Below are 10,646 nucleotides of genomic sequence, written 5' to 3'. Positions count from 1 at the left end.
AGTAAGTGCTTCAAGTCATCTTCAGTTTCAACAAGCAAGGTTGTATCATCTGCATGTAACAGGTTGTTTATGAATCTTCCTCCAATTCTAATGCCATGTTCTTCTCCATATAGGCCAGTTTCTCAGATTATTTTCTTAGCATACAGACTGAATAAGTATGGTGAAAGGATATAACCCTGACACACACCTTTCCTGATGTTAAACCATGCAGTATCCCCTTGTTCTGTTTGAACAACAACCTCCTGATCTGCATACAGTTTCCCCATGAGTACATATTACCCACCACCTAGACACAGATATGCCTTGCCTTGTTATCTGTAGTTGGCAAAAATTAGATAGAAAGTAAATTTCTGGTGGGGAATAGTCCAGTAGATTATGTTTCAGCAGCAAGGTAGAACTAGTGTGTACCCATTTATGTGACTGGGAAGGCTGTTTAATGAGAGAAGTGTTTTCTGTCCTTAATGAAAAATAGATTATAAAATAATGGGTTGACTGTAACTACATGAAAATAGAAAGTTACAGAAAAGATATTTATAGATAAAGTTCTGTTTTTAAGATTGTGACATGATTACAGTTTTTGTTTTAAATATATATATATATTTTTTCAGCTTATGTATTAGAAGTAAGTATTTTTTGATGTGGTAGCATAGTGGCTAAGGCACTTGACTGCTAACCAGAAGGCTGGCGGTTCAAACCCACCAGCCACTCCTCGGAAGGAAGGTTGGGCAATCCTACTTCCGTAGTGATACTGCCTCGGAAACCCAAGGAGGGGTCGCTATGAGTCGGGGTTGCTATGAGTCGGGGCCGACTCGACGGCAAATAACAACAACAACAACATTTTTTGATGAGCTATGCATTTTGCCTTTAGTGCTGTTCTGCTGGTTTGGTGCATTTGTTACTTTCTCAAAGACTTAGTGTGAAAGTAGAGGCAGATGAGTGTCCAGCTGGCCTGCCTTCACACTTGTGGAGCTTTCTGACTGACCAGGCATGGGGATTGGAAGCCAGTTCCCACCAGTTTTCAGTTTTGTACACTTAAGGATTTCTTTGAAATCGCTGTTTTGCTGTTGCAAGTATAGTTACAGTTTTCATCAAGTCATGATAGGCATTGATGGGTACCTGTGGTGCTTGGTGAATAGTTGTTCCCTCTTGTTCTGAGCAAGCGGGCCTGTTATTGAAGCCATAACTCTTGCCTTTAGTATGCAGTATATATTTGTTGAATGAGTTTGAAGATCAAAAGTTGAATCCTATCTTTGCCATATAATAGCAGTGTGTAGTTTTAGTCAGTTCTTTTAGGTAATCTTTTTACTTTTTTTTTTTACTACTTTATTGAGGTGTAATTGACAGACAATAAGCTGTACATATTTAAAATACGGTTTTATTTATTTAGTTATTTAGATCTTTTGCATCTTCCTCCTGAAACTCCTGGCAACCAGTGACCTGATTACTTTCTGTAGCTTTGCCTTTTGCAGAATATCACAGTGTATCCTTTTCAGACTGGCTTCTTCTCACTGGTCAATAAGTGTTTGAGGTTTGTCCATGTGTTTTTGTGGTTTGATAGCTCATTTCTTTTCTTTGTTGTGTGGATAGACCAGGATTTGTTTGTCCACTTACTTCACTTACTTATTGACAGATACCTTGGTTGTCTCCAGTCTTTGGCTTTTATGAATAAGATTGCTACCAATGTTCATATGTATGTTACTGTGAACATCAGTCTTTCAAGGATTTATAGATTCTGTGATAAGGCTACATGTGTAGCTTTATAAGAAACTGCCAAACTGTCTTCCAAACTGGCTGTGTTATTTTGTATTCCTTTGTATTCCCATCAGTAATGACTGAGAGTTCTGTTGCTTCCTGTCCTTGGCAGCATTTGTATATTTGGGGCACAAGTTCTTTATCAGTTATGAGTATTTTGCAGATTTTTTCCCCTAAAATTTGGCTTGTCTTTAGGTATCTTTCACAGAGCAGAAGTTATTTAATTTTAATCAAGTCCACCTTTTCAATATATTCTTTTATGGATTTTGCTTTTGTATCTAAAAGAATTGTCGAACCCAAATCACTTAGATTGTCTACTGGATGATCTAGAAGTTTGAGCGTTTTACCTTTTGTTCAACGATCTTGAGTTAATTTTTGTGAAAGCTGTGAGGTCTAGATGTGTTGTTTTTTTTTTTTTTTTGGTAGGGGAAATATGTATATCTAGTTGTTCTCATATCGCTTTTTGAAAAGTTCATCCTTTCTCCACTTAATTCCCTCTTCCTTTGTCAAATAGCTGTTGTTGTTGTTGTTAGGTGCCATCGAGTCATTTCCGACTCATAGCGACCCCATGCACAGCAGAACGAAACACCACCCGATCCCGTGCCAGATCTGTGATCCTTGCTATTCTTGAGCCCATTGTCGCAGCCACTATGTCAGTCCATCTCGTTGAAGGCCTTCTCACTTTCGTTGACCCTCCACCTTACCAAGCATGACATCCTTCTCCAGGGAATGGTCCCTTCTGACAACATGACCAAAGTAGGTGCGACGAAGTCTGGTCATTCTCTTTTCCAAGGAGCATTTCGGCTGCACCTCTTCCAGGACAGATATGTTAGTTCCTTTAGCAGTCCATGGTACTTTCAGTATTCTTCGCCAACACCACAACTCAAAAGCATCAGCTCTTCTTTGGTCTTCTTATTCATTGTGCAGCTCTCACATGCATACAAGACTGAACATATCATGGCTTGTGTCACGTGCATCTCAGTCCTCAAGGAGACATCTTTACTTCTCATGTAGATGTACATCATCTAATGTCCTGACTGGTGCTTCCATTGGCGTCAATTGTAGAACCAAGCAATGTGAAGTCTTTGACAGCCTCAATCTTTTCTCCATTTATCGTGATGCTGCTTATAGACTCAGTTGTGAGGATTTTTGTTTTCTGTATATTGAGATATAATCCACACTGCAGACTGTATTCTTCAATCTTCATCAGTAAGTGCCTTAAGTCATCCTCACTTTCAGCGAGCAAAGTTGTGTCATCAGTGCATTGTAGGTTGTTAATGATTGTTCCTCCAATCTTGATGTCATGTTCTTCTTCATATTGTCCAGCTTCTCAGATTATTTGCTTGGCATACAGATTGAATAAGTGTGGGGAAAGGATACAACCCTGATAGACTCCCTTCTTGATTTTAAACCATGCAGTGCATCCTTGTTCTGTTTGAACAACAGCCTCCTGGTCAAGGTACAGGTTCCTCATGAGCACAATCAAGGGTTCTGGAATTCCCATTCTTCTCAATGTCATCCACAATTTGTTATGATCCACACAATCAAATGGCCTTTGCATAGTCAATAAAACACAAGTAAACATCTTTCTGATATTCTTTGCCTTGAGCCAAGATCCATCAGAACAGCTGTGATATCTCTTGTTGCACATCCTCTTCTGAATCCAGCTTGCACCTTTGGAAGTTCTCTGTCAGTATGCTGCTGCAACTGTTTTTGAATTATCTTCAGTCAGATTTACTTGCATGCGATATTAATGATATTGTTCTATAATTTCCACATTCTGTGGGATCACCTTTCTTTGGAATGGGTACAAATAATGGATCTTTTCCAGTCAGTTGGCCAGGTAGCTGTCTTCCAAATCTCTTGGCATAACCAAATGAGTACCCTCCAGTGGGGCATCTGTTTGTTGAAACATCTCAATGGGTATTCTGTCAGTTCTTGGAACTTTGTTCTTCACCAATTCTTTCATTGCAGCTTCGACTTCCTCCTTCAGTACCATTGGTTCTTGATCATATGCCACCTTCTGAAATGGATGAAGATCTACCAGTTCGTTTTGGTACAGTGACTCTGCATATTCCTTCCATCGTCTTTTGGTGTTTCCTGCATCATTCATTATTTTGCCCATAGAATCTTTCCATATTGCAACTCGAAACTTAATTTTTTTCCTCAGTTCTTTCAGCTTGAGAAATGCCAAGCATGTTTTTCCGTTTTGGTTTTCTAATGCCAGGTCTTTGCACATTTCATTATAGTAATTGGCTTTGTCTGCTTGAGCTGCTCTTCAAAATCTTCTGTTCAACTCTTTTTCTTGTCATTTTTTCCATTTGCTTGCTCAAGGGCAAGTTTCAGAGTCTCTTCTCTCATCCATTTTGGTCTTCTTTTCTTGTCTTTTTAGTGACCTCTTGCTTTCTTCATGGATGATGTTCTTGATGTCATCCCACAATTCTTCTGGTTTTTGGCCATTGGTCTTCATTGCATCAAATCTATTCTTTAGATGGTCTCTAAATTCAGGAGGGTTATATTCAAGATCATATTTTGGCTCTCGTGGATTTGTTTTAATTGTCTTTAAGTTCAAGTTGAACTTGCATGTGAGCAGTTGATGGTCTATTCCACAGTCAGCTCCTGGCCTGGTTTTGGCTGAAGATATTGAGCTTTTCCTTTGCCTCTTGCCACAGATGTAGTCAGTCTGATTCCTATGTGTTCCATTTGGTGAAGTCCACATGTACAGCCATTGTTTGTGTTGTTGAAAAAAGGTATTTGCAATGAATACGTCGTTGGTCTTGCAAAATTCTACCAGGCAATTTCCAGGATTATTTCTGTCACTAAGGCCAAATTTTCCCACTACTGCTGATTGTTCTTGGTTTCCAACTTTTGCATTCCAGTCACCAGTGATAATTAACAAATCCTGATTGCATGTTCAGTCAATTTGAGACTACAGAAGTTGATAAAAATCTTCAATTTCCTCATCTTTGGCTTTGGTGGTTGGTGCATAAATTTGAGTAATAATGGTATTAACTGGTCTTCCTTGTAGGCATATAGATCCTGTCACTGACAGCATTGTACTTTAGGACATGTCTTAAAACATCCTTTGTCATGATGAATACCATGCCATTCCTCTTCAGTTTGTCATTCCCGGCATAGTACATCATATGGTTGTCTGATTCAGAATTGCCCAGACCAGTCCATTTCACCTCACTAATGCCTAGGATATCAATCTTTATGCATTCTATTTCATTTTTGAAAACTCCCCGTTTTCTTAGATTCATACTTCATACATTCCACGTTCTGATTATTAATGGCTATTTGTAGCTGTTTATCCCCCATTTGAGTCGTGCTATGTCAGCAAATGGAAGTCTCAAAAGCTTTACCTTATCCATATCAGTAAGGCTGGTTTCACGTTGATGATGGCAACTCTTTCCCAGTCATATTTTGAGAGTCTTCCTGCCTTAACTCGCTCATCTTCCTCCTCTGTATTAGGCAGTGTTCCCAGGCTGTTCGTAAAGTTGCGTAGTAATGTATCACACAGCGTTTCTCTTCTATTCATAAAGTTTTCCCTGGCCAATTCTTTGAGAAGTAGATGGCCTCTTCCTTCTTCTCAGTCTGTCTCAGTCTGCAAGCTGTGCTGAAACCTGTGCACCATGTGTACCCCTTTGGGTTTGAAACACTGGTGGCACAGCCTCAAGACACAGCAACACACCACCACAGTAGGACAAAGTGACAGACAAGTTTGTCTCCCTTAGTTGTTCAAAATCTCTCCAACCTCCCCTTTCCTGGATCCCTGCCTCTGCCTCTTCCTGTGAAATAGTAGTTGACTCTGTTTGGGTGGCTTTATTTCTGAGCTCTGTTCTCTATTGGTCTGTTAGTCTGTTCTTTCTCCATTACCACACTGTCTTGATCGTAAGTCTTGAAATAGGGGAGTATAAGTGCTTAGTTCTTCTTCTTCTTCATTACTGTGTTGGTTTTTCTGGGTCTTTTGCCTTTCCATATAAACTTTAGCATTAGCTTGCCAATAGCTATGAAGTGTCTTGCTGGGATTGTGCTTGGAAGTACATTGTGTAGATTCAGGGTGGGAAGAATTGACATCTTAACAATATCGAGTCTTCCTATCCATGAGCATGGAGTAGTAACTTATTTAAATCTCCTTTGATTTCTTTAATCAGAGTTTTTGTCGATTTCCTCATATAAATCTTGTACATCTTTTCTTAGATTCATATACCTAAGTATGTAACTTTTTTTGGAGTGCTAATGTAGGTGGTTTTGTAGTTTTAATTTCAGATTTCCATCATTTATTACTGGTATGTCGGAAAGTAATTGACTTTGTGTATTAACCTTGTATCCTGCTGACTTCCTCAGAGATAGCATCTATGCTGGAACAGTGCTCCGAACTGGTTTGAACCAATTCAGTCATGGCTGATGAAGCAAAATGAGAACAGATTTGAATTTTTAAATTTGGAATATCCAGAATGCTAACTGGAATGGGAGAAGTTATGCTTGGAGCCCTGGAATGGCAGACTCCGAAGAGGCATAATAAGTCCTTTCAGAAGCCTGATTCAGGAGATTGGATCATTGCCAGGACCGTGGAGCACAACACACACCGTTATTGAGCCGGGCTCTGCTGTTTGCATCTCCGCCAGTCAGGAAATTTGACTGCTTTGCGATGCACGTGCTGCCCTGGTTTTCTAAGAGGAAGGTTAAGTTCCTAGCCGGGCTTGGACCTGTCATTTTTCCTGCACCGATTAGTCTTCCAGTTTGCCCACATTTTACAAATTTAGGTTTGTTTCTGTGTCACTTTGTTGACCATGACTGAACTGGGCTGACTGGGTTTGAAGCCCTGTGCTGGAAGCCACAGTCTTTTTAAACTTCATATCAGGAGTGACATTTTGTCACTTTTGTATTCAGTTTGTTAGGAGTGAATCATTTAGTCCACCCCACGCTTAGGGGAGAGGATGACACAAAGGCCAGCAGGCTGGGATCATCAGAAGCTGCCTCTACCTATGACGATGGGAAATCAGATAGGATTTTGCCCAGGAGATAACACCCTTCTTCCCTTTTCATGATATTATGTCCTTTAATAGAATGATATTTGGTATCAGCCTAGCAATCGTAGGTAAACAAGATACTGAATCTTGTTATATGTAAATGGAGAATTCAAAGATAACCTGAAATTAAACTTTCTTCTTACTTTCAGATGCCACTGGGCAATTTTCTTTTTCAGTTTTAGTATAGTGTACTGAAAAAGACAGAGGTGGTCACTGAGAGAATATATAACTTTTGTTGTTAAAAATTGGAAGGATGGTGGATTCTCCTTTAGTTGTGTATGTTGTAGATTTTTATCTATCTTCATGTGAGATTTTGTATAGTCTGTTATGAATTATATATGCTCATACATGTGGGATGGTGACTGAAGAATTTCTTTACATGATCTAAAATGATCTTGTCTTTTGAAAGTACCAAATTAGTTTCCTTAGTATATCAGGTTCTCTGTCTGGCAGTGTGTGTAGCTCCTGAGTATGCATCAGGAAGGAGAGAGTGTAGCTTTGAATTCTGTCCCAGAGTGAGCTGACAGTCTTTTTTGGAGTAAAACGTTGAAATTTATAGATCTCTTATTTGGGTAGAGTCATCAGTAGAGTTAAATAAATGGAAATATATGATGTAATAAAATACTATATAACTGTTTATAAAGGGACTATGTTTGTATGGAAGGATTGTCAAAATACAACAGGTGCAGACAGAAGGGTACTAAACAACATGTCTAACATGCGGTGATGGGGGGTGTGTTCGTGTGTGTTTGGGAACAATGAGTCTACATATGCCCGAGTCATAGAATCCGTGGACAGTATTTGGAAGGCTGAGAAACTTGATGGTGGTTCCTGCTGAGGAATGAGACTAGATGGGGTTCTTGTGTAGGAGAAAGATTTACATTTCACTGCATGCCTTTAAAAACAAAGCACTGTACGTTACTTAATTTTTTTTTTTTTTTTTGCCTTTCTGTCTATTGTACATATTATTTTTATTCAAAAACTAGCTAGTTTTTGAACATTCGATTTTAAGAAATGTGCACTTTTGTCTGATAACATAACCCAAAAGAACCACTGCCATCGAGTTGATTCCAGCTCACAGCTACTCTGTAGTACAGAGTAGAACTGTCCCATAGGTTTCCAAGGCTGTAAATCTTTACGGAAGTGGATTGCCTCATCTTTTTCCTGGAGAGTGTTTGGTGGGTTCAAATCGCAGACTTCTGGTTAGCAGCCGAGTGCTTTAACCACCAGAGCTACTTCTGATAACGTAAGCCTGTGCATATTTTCCATAGCAGGTTTTGTGGCATGGCCTACAAATTGCAGTGGCCTCACTGGGAGGACCACTGGTTCCACGCTGTCAAGTCTGTTCTTTGCTGGCAGAGCCTTAGCTTTGCTCTCCTCCTTTCTTGACAGGGAGACCGACTTTTGAGGAAGGTGGGCCAGCGTCCGTGGGGAGAAAGCATGAATTTATACGCTCAGAAAGTGAAAACTGGCGTATCTTCAGAGAGGAACAAAATGGAGAAGATGAAGATGGAGGTTGGCGACTAGCTGGATCAAGACGGGATGGAGAGAGATGGCGACCTCACAGTCCTGGTAAGAATTCAAAGCACAAAGGCACTGAGCAAAGTAGAGGGCTTAGTGTTAGGAAACTGTGAGGGATTGAACAGAAAAGAGAAATTAGTTTCAAAAGAAAAAAAGAAGAGTCATACTCAGTCTTCTTGTTAAAAAATTTAAATGTAAAAAGTCCCCACCACAGCTGCTCAGTTGATTAAAATCATTTTTATTGGTTTTCTGGGGCAAGTTGTGTGTCTTGGCGAAAGTACCTGGTCTCTACTGCAAACAGTGAGAGGGGGCTTCACTTGGTTTCCTGCAGGATTTTGTCTAATTCTGAATTTTGGTTTCAATAGTCTTTAAAACTTACAAATGTATCATTATACACTTACTTAGCAATATGCCCCTCTCCATGCTGTCTTTCTTGTATAAGAGAGGATTTATTCTTTGTTTTTTTTTCCCCCTCTCCTGAAAGATGTGATTTATTATTTGAAGAATAAACTTTAAACCCAGGTCAAAAATACAATCACAAGTTTATTTTCTTGTCCCTCTAATTTTTGAAAAAGGATGAAGAATAGTAGTGATTAGTGGTTTTTAAAGTTCTTCTGTTTGACTGTTAAGAATGCTTCAAACTGTTCTTCTCTGACATTAGATATGCTAGTAATTGAAGACACTGGTGCTTTGTGTTAAAGTTCATCCCCTACCAAAGTGCTGAGTCCAGGCCTCATGATAATCAGATGCAACTGTAGTGTTGAGTTATGGGGTAGTGCGGATCTTCAGCATTCAGTGTGTGTGTATGCTGCATGGATGTCAGACGCATCGCAGGGTTCTGTCTTAGCTGTGCCAAGGAGGCTCACCTATAACAGAAAATGATAACGTAATGCCATAAAATAATGTAAACATTATTCTTAAAAACTAAGTTAGGAAAAACCCTAGGTGTCTCAATCTAAGTCACCGTTGTAACAAGCCTGCTGAGGACCTTGGGGAGCTGTAGGCCTGGAAAAGGTAACCTTCGGGCAGAGTTAGGCTTTCTTGTCAGCTCCTCAGGGCTGCCTCTGGGGGCAGTGTCTGCCATCAGTGAGCATTGTTGACATCACAGGTCTGGGCAGTCCTCATCAGTCTGTGCCCTGGGTAACCAGATGTTACAGTTTTCATTGAGGCATCCAGGCACTTTGTGCTGAGCTTGCCTGTAAGCTGAAGGGTTTGTAGACTATGTTCCCAACAAGCGTTCAGTGAAAGAATGGACAGGATCTGGGCTGCGAGAGAGGAAAAATTCCAGCTGATGAAAAACAAACAAGGTGAATGTTTTGGAAGATAAATAGTGTTCCTGAGCCCAAGTGTCTGATGTTCATTCTGTGAAAGGGGGTCACACCAAGTAGAATTTAGTTTGTCCTCTACCACTGACTCCCCCCAGCAGTTGGATTTGGCGTAGATAATTGCCCTTTTCTTATCTTCTCTCGTCTTTCTCTCTCCCCAGTAGTCGAATTTCATGTCCATTGTATTAGTTGTCAGCTTAGCAATCTTCTACGTGTTTATGTTCGTACTTTTTCCTTTTAAGACATTTGGGGGATAAAGAAATATGTGGGCTTGAAAAGCACTGTAAACACCGCGCTCTCTCTCTCTCCCTCACTCTCTCTCTCTCTATTTATATATATATATATTGTGATTTTGGTGAAAGTTTACAGAGCATGTTCACTTTCCATATAGAAGTACACACACACTTTGTCTCATGACATTGACTATAATTTACCCCAGTGCAACAGCTCCCCTCCCACTTCTTCCCAGTAGTTACCTTTTCCCTGTGTCCTTCCCTCCCATGCACTCCTGCCCCCTGAGCTGTCTCCCTGTGCATAAACAGCCCTTCTTTCTCCGTTGATTGTTCTCTCCGAGAAGTGTATCTACCTCAGGTAAATATTCAACCTATATGCCTGTCTTTTGTTTGGCTGGAAGCCACAGGTATGGGTTCAATTCCAGACCTGAAGGGCAGCTAGGAGCCATAGTCTCAGTGGTTCCACCAGGCTCTATTGGACCAGCAAACCTAGTCGTCACACACACGCTCACACACACACTTTTTTTTTTAATGATTTTGAGTTTTTGTTCTCCCTCTCTATCCAGGATCTCCTACATAGATCCTCCTCCGAGTGGTTGACAGTGGTAGCCAGGCACCATCTAGTTCTTCTGGTCTCATAGTCATATAGCTTACAGATCACATGGTGTACCAGTTGCTAGGACTAATGGTTTCCATGAATCTTTGGTTTTCTTCATTCTTTGCTCTGGACAAGGAGAGACCCATCGTTGCATCTAGATGGCTGCTTGCAAGCTTTTAAG

General features: G+C 40.3%; 1 protein-coding gene across 1 annotated transcript in view; it reads left to right on the top strand.

Moving 5' to 3' along the window:
* The window catches only part of GIGYF2 (GRB10 interacting GYF protein 2), a 150,085-nt gene that overhangs the window by 92,332 nt on the left and 47,107 nt on the right, over window positions 1-10,646 (top strand). Inside the window, 1 exon segment of the mRNA XM_007943778.1 lies at window positions 8,181-8,360. Coding sequence (XP_007941969.1) covers window positions 8,181-8,360 — 180 coding nt within the window.

This window comes from Orycteropus afer, unplaced genomic scaffold (assembly GCF_000298275.1).
Source record: "Orycteropus afer afer isolate SDZICR_OR568_19922 unplaced genomic scaffold, OryAfe1.0 scaffold00006, whole genome shotgun sequence".
Classification (NCBI taxonomy): Eukaryota; Metazoa; Chordata; class Mammalia; order Tubulidentata; family Orycteropodidae; genus Orycteropus; species Orycteropus afer.
This window is presented reverse-complemented; position numbering and strand designations above follow the sequence as displayed.